Below are 16,171 nucleotides of genomic sequence, written 5' to 3'. Positions count from 1 at the left end.
CATGTACTTACCATCAGATTGGTTTCACTGATCAATACCAAAGTGCACATATAGGAATAACATTTATTGGGTGTCAGGCAGATGGGAGGAGGGAAGAGGGAATGGGTATATACATACATAATGAGTGCAATGCGCACCATCTGAGGGATGGACACATTTGAAGCTCTGACTTGGGGGGGGAGGGGGGGCAGGGGCAATATATGTAACCTAAACATTTGTACCCCCATAATATGCTGAAATAAAAAAAAATATTGAACTGTTTAGAAAATTGTGTACAGTAATAGCATCACATTGTGAATTTTATTTTGATCAATATGGAGGAAAATAAAGTTAAGCAGTCAAAAGAAGTAGCAAAAACAGGACAGTCATTCATATATATAAAAGATAACAGTATAGATTCATTTCTAGTTGATTCAACCCTATTTATACATTTAAAATACAAACTACATCTTAATCTGTCAATCTGACGACATTTAGCAGTAGGAAATCAACTTTATGTTAGCTTCTGATTATGACCTCAATATCCTGGAATAGCAAAAGAAATTTCATGGAATTTGGATGTATTATTATCATCAATAAAAAATTAATTTGAAAAGTTATTGCTGTATATCAATTCATAAATGATTCAAAGGGATTAAAACCTTAAAACTGGTACTACTTGATGTTGCGGACGACTCTCCTACAGTGGTTTGTTTTCATCTCTTCCAATGCTTGTTCCAGTTGTTGAACCAAATGGAGCAGGGTGGCTGGGTCTGTCTGTAGAATGCTGGTATTGTGACCTCCATTGTGATTAAGGTGTAGCTTTATAGTCACTGTTGGTTTAATTTGTTGCCTGAGACTTCTGCTTGCAAGCTTGATTTTAAATGGAAAAAGAACACAATTAATATTTAACAATCATGCTTAATCATATTTATAATTACCTTACAACTTACACAAAAATTAAATTTCAGATGAATCACAGACTTCAAAATAAGCAGTAAACTTTAAAACCTTTGGAAAGAAAAAATGAGAATATACATGAAACCTTATAGTATGAAGTTTCTTAAACATGAAATAAAAGGCACAAACGATAAAGACAAACTGATAAATTTGGCCATATTAAAATTAATCAATTTTCTTCAAAAGATACCTAAAGGTAATGAAAAAACAAGCCCTAAACTGGAAGATGATATTTTGCAATACATACATAACCAAAAAAAATTAGTATCCAGAATGTATGTGGAACTCCTCTGATTTAATAAACCACAACAGAAAAATGTACAGAAGAGCTGAATAAGCATTTTACAAAAGAAGACAAATGGATAAATGTTCGGAAAATATGTTCAACTTTATTAAGCATCAGGAAAAGGGCCACTAAAATTACATGAAATACTGTTTTACACATATCAGACTAGCAAAAATTAAAAACCTGTCCATATAAAGCAATGCAAGTGACAGTAATGGGAACTCTCATCCATTGCTGATGAGAGTAATGAGAAAATCACTTTGGAAAACAATATGCATTACCAGCAATTCTACTCGTAGGTATACCTTAACTTACACGTATACATTTATTCATAATAGTATGTTTCCAAGAAACAAAAATTAGAAACATAGCAAATGTTAATTAACGACAGAATAGATGATCTGAGCATAATCATACAATGAATTGCTTACTAAATGGCAGTATAAAGCATGAACTACAGCAACATGAATTATCATAGAAAAAAACTAAAAAGACAATGTTGAATCAAAAAGCAAGTCGCATAATACAATATGAAAATTTAAAAAACCATAAGTTTAGTGATAAAATATATGATAAAAAAATCTATAAAGAAAAGATACACAGAAAATTCAGGATAATGGTTTCTTGCAGGTGGCTAGAAAGGGGTTACAATTGGGAGAGGGTACAGGTGCTTCAAATGTATTGGCTTTGTTCTATTTGTCAAGGTTGGTGGTGGGTATACTGGTTTTTTTTATTATTATTCTTTAAACTAGGTATCTATAATCTTTTGTTTGTATTATATATTCCACAATTTTAAAAATAAGTACTAGTTACATATTTTTGAAAGAAATAACCACAAAACTATAAACAATGACCAATGTGAAAGTATTGACATTCAACCCTAGCACAATTGCGTTCTCTAAAGACCATTCTCCATTAAAAGGAACTAGTACCATCTGAAGTAATAGCTGATTTGAAGTCTCAAACAAGAATTGTACAACATGAGTCTGAAACATCTTGTTATACATCAAAACTACTGGATCCTGAAACATCTTGTTATACATCAAAAACTACTGGAGTCATGTCAAAAAGATAGGAAGCCAACTTGAAGAGACTTTCAAGTGAGTAACAAATCTAAACCTGAAATTTCAGGATTAATTTAATATTACAACACAGATATTCTGACTAATAACATCTTTCAAACAATTCTAGATGATCTAGGCTTCCAAAAGAACCCAAGATACTGATACTAATTCAAGGCTGAAATTTAGTGTCCTCAAATGACTTAGAAACAATAGGTCAAGCCCTTTTGGTGAGCTAGTACCCAAACATAAAATAAGTACTTGCAAGGTAAAGTGCCTGTTTAAGATCATTTCTCTAATACAGAAAATTATAGACATGACAGATATACAACCTATAAATATGATGACTGAAAATACTACTTATTCATTCTATTATGCAACTGTTTATATTTGTTTTTTTCCTTTATATCTGCCCTGACAGATAGGACTGAATGTATCTAGATGTATAATTAAGCCATGTTTTTTTGGTTGACTTAAAGCCACTATCCTTTAATTTTTGTACAACACGATATCTAAATAACCTTTATAGACAAGTATCTATATCATTCTTTTTTTTTTTTTTTTTTGAGACAGAGTCTCACTCTGTTGCCCAGGCTAGAGTGAGTGCCGTGGCGTCAGCCTAGCTCACAGCAACCTCAAACTCCTGAACTCAAGCGATCCTCCTGTCTCAGCCTCCCGAGTAGCTGGGACTACAGGCATGCGCCACCATGCCCGGCTAATTTTTTCTATATATATTTTTAGCTGTCCATATAATTTCTTTCTATTTTTAGTAGAGATGGGGTCTCGCTCTTGCTCAGGCTGGTCTCGAACTCCTGAGCTCAAACGATCCGCCCACCTCGGCCTCCCAGAGTGCTAGGATTACAGGCGTGAGCCACCGCGCCCGGCCCCTATATCATTCTTTAAAAATTCTAGAAAAGATATTATGAAACATCCCTAACAAACACCTAATAAGACATAATCAGACCTAATTTTTTCTTAGAAAGAAGTTGAATGACAGCACTACAAGACAAAGAACAGTAGCCCACAAAGTTCTTGATATGTATTTTTTAATAGAGACGAAATTCTGCCCTCCTCCCTGTAAACATAAAAACAATTACAGTAACTTAAAAAAAAGTCATATGTCAATGTAAATTAGGAAAAAAAAGAAAAATGTTTAGTGTGAAGGACTACATTTTGACCATATCTTAAGGTACTGAAGAGGGTAATTTGGCAAAAAATATCAAGGAGAAAACAGGATCTAAAAACTATGTTTCATTTAGCTAAAGTTTCTAAAAAAAATTCAGTCCTTTATTTAGCCTCAGAGCACATAATATGTGGGCAGGACAAGAAAATGATGCTTTGATGAAGCTGTAAATGGGCCAGCCCTAAAAGTAACATCCTCCTGCATCAGTTTCAGATACTTTAATTTACTGATGGATAGTATTGTCAAGGGCATTAATTGTGCTGGCAATTTTAATGAAGGCCAAGGAAATAGTCCTACTAGAAACTAAACTATGATGATTAATTTGCTTTCCATAAGCAACCGAACAATAATTAGACAGTAATTGTCCATGCACTACCAGTCTCTATGAGGTAAGTCACTCAAAATGAAAGGCACTGTATCCTGTTACTGGTTTCCCAGCCATTTAGCTGGTCTTATCTGAAATGCCTTCCTCCATGAGCAGAAGAATCCACTCCAGTTTGAATCCCCTGTAATAGTTTCAACTAATGAGCTCAGAAACTCAATTAGTTCTGAATAGTTTTTTTTAGCCCTTACATGCATTTCATCAGAAGTGGCAACATTCATTCAGTAAACCCGCAACCTTAAGCTGTACTAGTCCTAGCAGTAATGCAGCAATTCAAACTCATTTCACTGGGTAAATGAGCTCTCAAGTTTAATTTTAGAAAATTCAACTTCTTAATTCTAATGTGTAAAAATGTATTCATAATGAAAAAACTCCAAGCAAATCAATAAAACCACAAAAAGAAATATTAAGGACTACTGGATCCCAAAAGTCAGAGGACACCCCTACACAAGAAAGAGATAAAGATCTATAAGATAAATTACTGTTGAACCACATAAACAAGACCATCCCCACATCTCTACCTGGTTATTAAGAAAGGACCTAAATATTAATGTAAAGGCTTAACCCACAGTCACCTCCCCAAAATCCCCACAATCCCCAAAAGACTTGCTGCTTATGATATCCCTCAGAGAATGAACTGTGTTTTGTTCTTTGCTATATCCATAACACCTAGCACATAATGGGTGTACAGGAAATATCTGATAAATAATTTAAGAAACCACTACGTCTCCCTCCTACCATTCACTTTTTCTATTTAGCACTGAATGCCTATTATGTGCCAGGTACTGTACTGGGGACACAGTAACAAATAAGACACAATACCTGGTCTCATGAAGCCTTTAGTTTGGTTTATACTATATCTGGTGTTCGTGCCTATTCAAGCACTCATCACACTTGATTATAATTGCTGATTTTTAATTTAATTTTATTTTTTGGTCTCCTATAAGACTAAGTACTTAAAGGCAAGTACTGTTTCTTTCATTGCTATGTGCCCAAAGCCTGGCACACATTAGATATTCAATAAATGCTTTGACAACTGAATAGATGTGTGGAAGCATGAATGGATTAATGGGACATAAGACATTATCTTTTCTAAGGCTACCTGAAGATGCTCATGACAATGGAATACTGTTTCTCTAGGCCAGTCACCCTATCGCAAGTGTAAAATTGAAGATGTAATATGACAAGTGCATCTTTCTTCTGACCAAATCCTAACTTAGCCTTTGGTCTTCTCAACTCTGACATCCATGATGATCTCTCCATTTTTAAATGCTGCTCTTACTCTCAGTGACACTGTGTTGTGCCAGTGATTGTTCTTTCCCCAAATCACCCTTACCCTTAATCACAGCTTTTTGCTTCTATTAACTATGAGTAACCAATGAGGTTGATTCAGTTCAGCCGCCAGAGGAATCATTCTCATTTGTGGTCTGAACTAATCTTGTTTGTTTTTTTTTTTTTTTTGTAGTTGTTGTTGTTGTTGAGGCAGAGTCTCCCTTTGTTGCCCTGGGTAGAGTGCAGTGGCGTCATTGTAGCTCACTGGAACCTCCAAATCCTGGGCTCAAGCGATCCTCTTGCCTCAGCCTCCCGAGTAGCTGGGACTACCAGCATGTGCCACAAATGCCCGGTTAATTTTTCTATTTTTAGTAGAGATGAGGTCTCACTCTTGCTCAAGCTGGTCTCGAACTCCTGAGCTCAAGCAATCCTCCCACCCCAGCCTCCCAGAGTGCTAGGATTACAGCCATGAGCTACCACATCTGCTATTTGAACTAATCATTTAGGCTGACATCCTCAACTACTACTGAGATTACAACTTAAATAAGCTGTCTTTACCTTAAATTCAGTGCATCTTGAACTCATTAATGTTATGTGAGAATGTGGTTCCTGTGCTGCCTGAACTTCTAATTGTTCAAGAGCTGCTAAAAATTTTAATTTTGGTGTGAAGTTTATCTTTTTTTTTTTCAAACAATGGAGGAAAGTGGTCAGATTGTGGAATTTTTAAGGTAGGACTTGCAGATAGACTAGATGAAAAGTAAAGAGACGACACAGGATGATTTCAGGTATTTTTGGCCTACTCATTCAAAGAGCAGACTTACCATCTATTGAGATGGGGGAGACTATGGAAGAAGCAATTTGGGGAGAAGAGGGTGAGAAAAGTGGGATTCAGTTTTGGAAATATTGCATTTGAATGATTACCAAACACCAAATTGGAGATACCAAATAGGCTTCAACTGTATGACTCTGGAGTTCGGGAGACAGATCTAGGCTAAAGACATAAATTTGGGAATCCTGAGTATATAGAGAGTATTTAAAGCCATCAAATTAGATGAAATCAGCTATGGAACGTAAGTGGAAAAAGTGCGAAGATCGACAACTGACCTTTGGGGCATCCTAATGTTTAAAGGGTGTGATAAGATGAGACAGAATCAGCAAAGGAGACTGAGGAGGGATCTGTGAGTTTGGATGAGAACCAGAGGAAGTTATTTCCCAGAAGGCAACTGAAGAAAGTATTTCAAGTAGGAAGGAGTGATTAACTGTCACAAATGCTGTTAATAAACTGAATGGCTTAAAGACTAAAAAGTGATGATCTTGAGTAAGTTATGATAGTAGAGTGGAGATGTCTGGTTAGAGCGAGTCTGAAAGAGAATGGGGAGAGAGAACACACAGAAAACTTTTTCAAGGAGTTCTGGTATAAAGGGAAGCAAAAAACTGGAGTGGCAGTAGGAAGAGTAGGTACAGTCAAGACTGGGTTTCTGACTTCACTGTTCTGTTACAGGAAATGATTCAGTAGAGGCAAAAAAAAAAAAAAAGTATGATGCAGGAAACAAAGGGAACAATTGCTGGAACTATGTTCTCATGTGGGGAAATCAGAATGGACAGAAGTGTACAAGGGAAGAGGTTGCCTATAGATAAGAATACAGACATTTCATCAAGAGGAACAGGACAGAAGACAGAGCAAGTGGGTACTGATACAGGAAGACTGGCAGATGTGATAGGTGCATTCAGGAGTTTTCTTCTGATTGATTCTTTTTTCTTAGTCAAACAGGAAGCAAAGTCAACAGCTAAGAGTGTGGAGCATGAAGGAGATGGTGAGGCTTTAAAGAAAGTATAAGACATGCATGGTCCCTGCTATCCCAGAGTTAATAGTTTTCTATGTGAAACAGGTTTGTATGAGTGAGATAACTTGCCAAAAGAGGAAGGACAGGTACCTTGTAAAGGAAAACACAGATGCCATCAGGATTTAACATGGCATTTCTCCCAGAGGGAGGCATCATTTAAAGCAGAGGTCAGTAAACTTTTTCTGTAAAGAGCCAGATAAATATTTTAGGCTTTGCAGACCATAGAGTTTCTGGCACAACTACTCAACTCCGCTCTTGTACTTTGAAAGCAGCCATAGATAATATGTAAACAAAGGAGCACACATGGCTGTGTCCCAGTAAAACTTTATTTACAGATACAAGTAGCAAGTTAGATTTGGCCCATAGGCCACAGTTTGCTGAGCCCTGATTTAAACTGAGACTTAAAAGGATAAGAAAGAGAAGAATCAAGAGGTGATGGAAAGACAGAAAAAGCATTTCATGCAGAGGAAAAAAATGGGTAAAGGACTGAATTTCTTCAAACTTCAGATTCCCACTTTCATTCCAGTCTGCCCAAGGATGCTAGGTTAACTTTCCTAAATGATTGCTCTAATGTTATTATACTCTCTTATCCAAAAATCTATAAAGGCTTCTCATTTTCTGCTATGTTAGGTCTACATTCCCCTAAGTGAATTTCTACAATCTATTTTGACCACCTTATCTCCATTCAAATCAGGAAGAATCCATTGTAACAGTGGTTCACAAACTTTAGTGCATTATTACTTATTTATTGAATTATATGGTAAAAGGGGAGCTTTTAAAAATCCTGATGTCCACGATGAACTCTATACCAATTAAGTCTCTGGATTCTGAATATAAACATCAGAATTTTTAAAAACTCCCGAGGTTATTCTAATATGCAGTCAAGTTCAAGAACTAATGCACTGTATCACATATTTATATGCTCAAATCTGTATATATCTATGTGGGCCTTTACAACTTACATTGCTTCCCTTGCCAAGTATATTTACCCTGGTTTTCTGTATTCATTCATCCTTTTGAAATTTCACCTCCTTTTGCTTCTGGATCATGCCAGAATACACACAATGACGCGTGTACATTTTTTAAACACTCAGCATCTTCATTTACACAATTATATTTTTCTCCCTGTAGGACCTTATTTTATAACTATCTTTAATTATTAGTTATTTTGAGAACATCTAATATCCCTAACCAGATGATAACATCTTTTCCAGCTGAGAAAAGTATCTTACGCTTCTTCTGTGTCCCAAAGCATTTAGCACAGCTCTAAACAGTGAATGAATGGCATTCAATACATATCTACTAACTCATCTCTCACTGCTTAATAAAGGGCAACATGTAATGGTCTGAAAACTTCCTTTTATTTATGTGGCTCTAAAAACAACTGAAAGATGACTCTCACAAAAATCATACTGTGCAAAAGAAGCCAGACATGAAAGAATATTTACTGGATCATTCCATATACAGAAAGTTAAAAAGCAGACAAAAGGAATCTATGTGTTTGAAGTCAGGATGTTGGATACCTTTGGAAAAGAGGGAAGGGGCAGTATTTGGTAGGAGATAAGGAGGATGCTTCTTGGATGTGGGTCATGGTTGAATGTCAGTTTCTTAGGAGTTTTTACTGTGTGATAATTTATTGAGCTGTACATTTACCTGTGTATCTATGTCTGTTATATTTAAAGAGAAGAGTTTTTAGGCTGGGTGTGGTGGCTCACGCCTGTAACCCTAGCACTTGGGGGGCCGAGGCGGGCAGATCATTTGAGCTCAGGAGTTCAAGACCAGCCTGAGCAAGAGCGAGACCCTGTCTCTACTAAAAAAATAGAAATAAATTCGCTGCACAACTAAAAATATATAGAAAAGATTAGCCGGGCATAGTGGCACATGCCTGTAGTCCCAGCTACTCGGAAGGCTGAGGCAGGAGGATTGCTTGAGCCCAAGAGTTTGAGGTTGCTGTGAGCTAGGCTGACGCCACAGCACTCTAGCCTGGGCAACAGAATGAGACTCTGTCTCAAAAAGAAAAAAAAAAAAAAGAAAGAAAAAAAAGAGGAGAGTTTTCAAAAATCAAGCATCACCTTAAAAATCTACATAACCATTTTCCTTTCCAAAATAACCAATTTCTTACAAACTTTGCAAGTTACACTGATTTGAACACATAAAAAAGAAAAGAAAATGAACATTATAAGACCTAAGTTTCAAGCCAGAGCTTGGTTAAGGTGGTAAAGAATACAATAAGCAAGACACAAACCTAAAATAATCCTTCTACTCTATGTCAGGTTAAAAAGAAAAAGCCATACCTGCACATCTAGTCGCCACTCAAGGCTGTGGTAACTGGGAAGGTCTGGTGCCAATTCACTTAGAATAGTTCTGATCTCCTTTCTATTGTCCAGATAAAGCTGAAGCAACAATTTATTCAATTCTTCAGAGAATCCCAGAACAAAAACTGAGTCTTGGAAATCCAGTTCAGAAATCTATAAGTGAATTGAGTTTAAAGGAACATCAAAATTTATCTTTGTCTAGTAAACGCTAAAATACTTGATATATACAAACATTCAAATATGATATCCTCGAATTCATTTCTGTCTAGTAAAAGAAACAACATTCCTTACAGTTAAAAGACAACCATTGCCCACTATTCCATACTCTGAGTTACTAATACATAAAAATACTTTATTAAGGTACAAAAAGGAAAGAATTAAGATGCCCACTTTCCCTTTCTATTCTTCATCAAGCCAGATACTGCTGATATATAAAGAAATCATTTCACTCTCCTTTCTTTTAGGATACATACTATGGCGTATGGTTTAACAACATGCAGAATTAGAGGCAATACTATACTAGCTATACTAGCAAGAGGTATTCATGCCAGCAGATGATATTACAGTCATATTGTTTAGGGATGTCTTCACAAAATCAATTATAAACCATTAACAACATTACTAAAATACACAGGTACCTGCCAGGACTACGATGTAGAGGACACTGGACCCTTCCTAAGAATCCAGGTAATACAAAACAGTCCCCAGGAGCCCTTACCATGAGCTTTGAGCTCTCAGTGAGGAGATATGTTAATCCTTCTACACCATGCTGGACAGTGTCACTACTCACATTTAGTTTTCCTGAAAAAGAAAAGATGAACAAATAAATTACTGTTTTGATATTTATCCGTTCATTCCAACTCTTCTTTAAAAATAAACATCCATTATTCCATGTTTTCAAACAGTACAATGAAAAATTAGTTCGCCACAGTCTCCTGTTCTTTCTCACTCCACCAACAGCCAGATGCCTTCAGCATTTCCTGCCATGCAGCCTTTTTAATAAAGCGCAGACCTTCTCTTGAATACGTAGCTCCTTCAAGTCTGGCAGAACAGGAACTCGACAGGGATAGACTTAAACGCAGAGACCGCCTCTCATCCAGACGGAAAACACCACCACTTCAGCAAAAGCAAATGTCTGAATAACTAATAATAACCAAGCACGTGCATGATGTTTACAGCTGACCCCGCTATTCCACAGACTTTGGTATATTTAACATTTCTCAGTATTTCTGAAAGGCAAGTGATATTACGTCCATTTTACACAGGAGAAAACTGACTTAATATAAGTTTTAGAAATCTCACAAAAGGACGGGCAGGATTTGCGCCCTGACTGAAGAGCTCTGCTAGTTTTACGCTACTACAATGGGAACAGGACCCTAGGAGTCGAAATAATCCCCTTCCTCTCCCGGGCGACAGAGGGCAGCTCGCACTTCCCTAGCAGTCCGCGAGGCCGCGCCTCTACGCTTCTTACTGGCGGCTCCTTCGTAGATCTTGGGGTTCGAACCTCGCCTCAGGAACTCCACTGCAATCCGCCCGAACTCGGCAACCACTATAACGAAAATCAGAAGGCTGTGTCGGGGGCTCCCTTTGGCTCCCTCCCCAGCCCACAGAACACCGTCCCGCGCTCCCTGACCCGCGCTGTCCACTTGCGGCAGAAAGGATAGATGCTCCTTATGCTCCTCGGACAAGTCCAGCAGCATCTTCGCAAGTCGGCGATTTCACCCGGTCCCCGCCCTCACCACTTCCGGCGCCGGTTTCCAGACGCCAAGAGACTCCGGCGCAGCAGCGCCCAGAACTTTGGGTTCCGGCCTATGGCGGTTCTGCGCTCGGTCGCCCCCTGCGGCTAGCGCTGCGGTCAGGCCATTCTTCCGTTCGTAAGTCATCCCGCAATAATGTAGTGAGCGTCTGCTGGGTCTTAGGCTGTTTGGGAGAGGGAAAGGTATTTAAAATCCGACGTGCCCCCTCGTGGAGCACACATTAATAATATCAGTAGCTGACATTTGTTAAGCACTGTGTCAGGAACTGTGCTTACATTTACTAACTCACTTAGAGTTCACAAGAACTCTGTGAAGTAGATTCTCACTATTTCCATTAGAGATAAGGAAACTGAGAGACAAATCAAGCAACTGAAACTTTATAGAGCAATTAGTTTGCACAGAGCTTTTGTATATGTTATCTCAAATTTATCTCAGTTAATACCCTCAATAGCCACGCCTCGTTTTTGCAGATGAAAAGACAAAGCTCTAAAGATTATGTGGGCCAGATGCAGTGGCTCCTGCCTGAAATCCCAGCACTTTGGGAGGCCAAGGCGAGTGGATCACTTGAGGCCAAGAGTTTGAGACCAGCCTGGGCAACACGAGACCCCGTCTCTACACAATAATAAGCCGGGGATGGGGGCGCGAGCCTGTAGTCCTGGCTATTCTGGAGGCTGAGGCGGGAGGATCGTTTGAGCTCAGGAGTTCAAGGCTGCAGTGAGCTATGGTCGCGTCACTGCACTTCAGACTTAAGCCTGCGAGGCAGAGTGAGACCCCATCTCTAAAATAAATAAATAAATAAAGATTATGTGACAAAGTCAATGACTTTGTCAGATCTCTCGCTCATCTGCTCCAAAGCCCATCCTTCTACACACCAGGCTGTAAACGGAACGCTTCTAACAAGTTTTAGAAGTGATTATAAATTAGGATAATGATGATGACAATGACTGGTGGCTTGCAGGATTCAGGACAATGTTTATTTTTACGTGTTGAGGGCGTGTGAGAATTTGCTTCCTTTTTCAACTGTCTCTTCTCACCTTCTGTAGTTCAAATAGAAGAGACTATAAAATTGCCAGCTGCTAGGAATATGACTCTTCAAATCTCACCCCCTTAGTAGGGGAGGAGATAGGGGAAGAGAGAGGTGGGGGCAAAGGGAGACTCTTCATATCTTTCTTTTATATCCAGGGATTGAAACAACTCTTTCTATACTGAGTCTCCTGGGCAGACTGTGAAAATTGAAAGAGTGTTTCAGCACACTTCTCTGTCTACCTTGTCTTTCACATCCAGCTAAAATTGTTTGTTTCCTCCACCGGAGCACAGAAAGACAGGTCCTTGAATTTGTTAATTAGGTCTTGAAGTAGCATTTGCAGAAAGAGCACAACTTTTGTTTAGACTGTAAATTGCAGATCAGCCAAAATGACATCATTCCCTGAAGTTACCTATATTCATACATTATTGAGAAAATGTCCATTATTAAAGAATAATTTTCAGAAACCATAAAATCATGATTCTTCTACAAATATATAATGAACACATGTCCAAAATTGTATTGAACTCATTAATAGAGAGAATAGTTGCGGAATGGTCTGTCAAAAGAATGTGGTCAAGAAACCAAGTGATAGCCAGGGGAAACAAGCCTGGGAGTTAAAACTCCCCAGGATAATTTATAGAGTGACTTCTATTTTTTTTTTTTAATTTTTTTTTTTTTTTTTTTGAGACAGAGTCTCACTCTGTTGGCCCTGGCCAGAGTGCCATGGCGTCAGCCTAGCTCACAGCAACCTCACACTCCTCGGCTTAAGTGATCCTACTGCCTCAGCCTCCCTAGTAGCTGGGACTACAGGCATGCACCACCATGCCCGGCTAATTTTTTCTATATATTTTTAGTTGTCCAGCTAATTTCTTTCTATTTTTAGTAGAGAGTATTTTTTCAGTTGATTCTGGCAGGGAACAAGGCTTCAAATCAATCGTCCTCTCACACTGTCTCCCCTCATCTTTCCTTCTCTTCTTTTCTTTTTTTTCTTTTCCCTCCCTCCCTTCCTTCCTTCCTTTCTTTCTCTCTCTTTCTTCTTTCCTTCCTCTCTCTCTTTTTCCTTTCTTTCTTTCTCTCTTTCTTTCCTTCTTTCTCTCTTTCTTTCCTCCCTCCCTCCCTCTCTCTCTCTTTCTTTTGTTCTTTCTTTCTCTCTCTCTTTTTTCCTTCCTTCCTTTCTCTTTTTCCTTCCTTCCTTTCTTTCTTTCTTTCTTTCTTTCTGTCTGTCTCTCTCTTCCTTCCTTCCTTCCTTTTCTTTCGTTCTCTCTTTCTTTCTTTCCTTTCCTCCTTCCCTCCTTCTCTCCCTCTCTCTCTCTTTCTTTCTTTCTTTATTTCCTCTCTCTCTCTTTCCTTTTTGAGACAGGGTCTCTCTCTGTTGCCTGGGCTAGAGTGCAGTGTGTGATCATAGCTTATTGTAGCCTTAAACTCCTAGGCTCAAGGGATCCTCCTGCCTCAGCCTCCTGAGTAGCTGGGAGTACAGGTGTGCCACCACACCCAGCTTTTTTTTTTTTTTTTTAATAGAGACTGGGGATTGGAGGGGCTAGCCTTGCTATGTTGCTAAAGTTGGTCTCCAAATCCTAGCCTCAAGCTATCCTACGGCCTGTGATATGCTGGGATTACAGGTGTGAGCCGTGGGGCACCTGGCCTCTCCTCATCTTTCCATCCCCCTCCAGCTCATCCACCTTTCTTTTCTCTCGTATTTTCTCATATTCCTTTCTCTTTTTTAGCCATTACAGCCCCAGAATCTTTGCACAGGGCATTTCTTTGGCTGTATTTCAATGCTACGTAAAATATTATCACCTCTTGCAAGGAATCACAGCTCAATTTAGTATGCTGTTAAGGGGACAATAGCATGGTGACACCCTCACTCACATGAACCATCCCCTCGTGAGACTTTGGCTGGCACCAAATGCAATGAATTAGCTCCTAAGATTTTTTTCATTATTCTAGTATACTTTTTTTTTTATTATATTATACATACAGAAAAGGGTACAGATAAAAATACTTCTTGTTGAATTTTCTCAAATTAAACACACCTATTACCCCAGATCAAGAAATAGATTGTTACCAACACCCCAGAATCTCTGCTCTGCCCCCTTCCAGTTATAATCCCATCTTGTTTTTCTACATTGAACTAGCACCTACACACATGTTGCCTTACAACATCTCTTTAGCATCATCGTTGTGTTTTTTTCTTTTTGTGTTACCCTTCTTTGGTACCCAACCCCATAATATCTAACTGGGAACTCAGAGGATTTTTAAAAATGAACTTTAGATTTTAGGTGCCTCTGGCTGTTATTACAGAATCTATCCTAAAACCGCATTGCAAATAACATCAAAAATATAAAATATTTAGAAAAAATTTAACAGAAGATTTGCAGGACCTCTACACTAAAATTTATAAAACATTACTGAGAGAAATTAAAGAAGACTTAACTAAATGAGGACATATATACCATGGATAGAGAAATATGTCTTGAAATGTAAGATTTAATATTGTTAAAATGTCAGTTGTGCCCAATCAGAATCCCAAAAGCCTTTTATTTTATTTTATTTGTTTTTTTTGTTTTTTTTTTTTTGAGACAGAGTCTCACTCTGTTGCCCAGGCTAGAGTGCCATGGCATCAGCCTAGCTCACAGCAACCTCACACTCCTGGGCTCAAGTGATCCTTCTGCCTCAGCCTCCCGAGTAGCTGGGACTACAGGCATGCGTCACCATGCACAGCTAATTTTTTCTGTATATATTTTTAGTTGTCCATATAATTTCTTTCTATTTTTAGTGGAGACAGGGTCTCGCTCTTGCTCAGGCTGGTCTCGAACTCCTGAGCTCAAACTGTCCACCCGCCTCGGCTTCCCAGAGTGCTAGGATTACAGGCATGAGCCACCTCGCTCGGCCCCAAAAGCCTTTTAAAATAGAGAATGGCAAGTTTTTAAGATGTATATGGAAATACAAAGGACTAAGAATAGCCAAAACAAACTTGAAAAAGAAGAACAAGGTTGGAAGATTCATATTGCCTGATTTTAAGACTAATGAAGCTATAATAATTAAGACAGTGTGTATTAGCATAAGGACAATCAAGTAGATAAATGGAACAGAATAGAGAGTCTGGAAATAGATCCATACATATATTGTCATTTGATTTTTGACAGAGGTGCCAAGGTATTTCAGTGGGGGAAAGGAAAGTCTTTTCAACAACTAGTACTAGAACAATTAGATAAAATTATGAAAAAAAATATGACTCCTGACCCTTACCATATATCACATACACAAATAATTTGATATAGGTTATAAACCTAACATAAAGGCTAAAACTATAAAGCTTCTAGAAGAAAATGTATGAGAATATCTTCATGACTTTGGGATAGGCGAATGGTTCTTAGAGAGGAAACAAAAAGCATGAACCATAAAAGAAAAAAATAACAAATTGTATTTCAAAGTTAAAAACTTTTGTTTATCAAAAGACACCATTAATAAAATGAAAAGGTGAGCCACAGACTGGGAAAAGTATATACCATACATATATATATCTGATGAAGAACTTGTACCATGAATATGTAAAAGTCTCTAGTAAACCAATAATTAAAGGATAACCCAATTTTAAAAATAGGCAGGAACTTGAATTGATACTTTATAAAAGAATATATACAAATGGCCAATAAGCACATGAAAAGTTGTTCAACATCGTAGTCATCAGAAAAATGCAAATTAATACCACAATGATATGCCATTTCAAACACACTAGAATGACTCAAAAACACTGATGACACCAAATGTTGGAGAGTGTGTGAAGCAACCAGAACTCTGTACATTGCTAGTGGAAGTGTAAAATCATACAACCACTTTGGAGAACTCTAGGCAGTTTCTTATAAGGTTAAATGTACATTCACCCTGTTATCCAACAATTCTACTCTTAGGTATTTACCCAAAGAAGTGAAAACATATATCCAGAAAAAAGACTCTTACAATAATGTTCATAGAGCTTTATTCATAATACCTCAAAACTGGAGGCAACCCAAATGTCCACACAGTCGAAAAAATTATGGTGCATCCATATAATGAAATACTACTCAGTAATAAAAAAGAATGTACTACTGATACATACATTAAG

The 16,171-nt window shown here is 37.9% G+C and overlaps 1 protein-coding gene across 1 annotated transcript; it reads right to left on the bottom strand.

The window, feature by feature from the left end:
- Positions 1-325: 325 nt before the first annotated feature.
- On the bottom strand, positions 326-11,001 carry COMMD2 (COMM domain containing 2). The gene is made up of 5 exons (XM_069473105.1): positions 10,916-11,001; positions 10,754-10,831; positions 10,001-10,083; positions 9,262-9,435; positions 326-852 (listed from the first exon to the last, which is right to left on the bottom strand). Exons 1-5 carry the CDS (start codon positions 10,980-10,982, stop codon positions 655-657), a joined length of 600 nt encoding a protein of 199 aa, XP_069329206.1. The 5' UTR covers positions 10,983-11,001; the 3' UTR covers positions 326-654.
- Positions 11,002-16,171: the final 5,170 nt, after the last annotated feature.

This window comes from Eulemur rufifrons, chromosome 7 (genome assembly GCF_041146395.1).
Source record: "Eulemur rufifrons isolate Redbay chromosome 7, OSU_ERuf_1, whole genome shotgun sequence".
In the NCBI taxonomy this organism is placed as follows: Eukaryota; Metazoa; Chordata; class Mammalia; order Primates; family Lemuridae; genus Eulemur; species Eulemur rufifrons.
This window is presented reverse-complemented; position numbering and strand designations above follow the sequence as displayed.

Coding starts and splice junctions, on each gene's coding strand:
- COMMD2 (XM_069473105.1), bottom strand. CDS start 10,982: ATGCTGCTGGACTTGTCCGAGGAGCATAAGGAGCATCTATCCTTTCTG. Junction 10,084..10,753: donor GATCTACGAAGGAGCCGCCA/GTAAGAAGCGTA, acceptor TTTCTTTTTCAG/GAAAACTAAATGTGAGTAGT. Junction 853..9,261: donor AGTGGCGACTAGATGTGCAG/GTATGGCTTTTT, acceptor TTTAAAATCAAG/CTTGCAAGCAGAAGTCTCAG.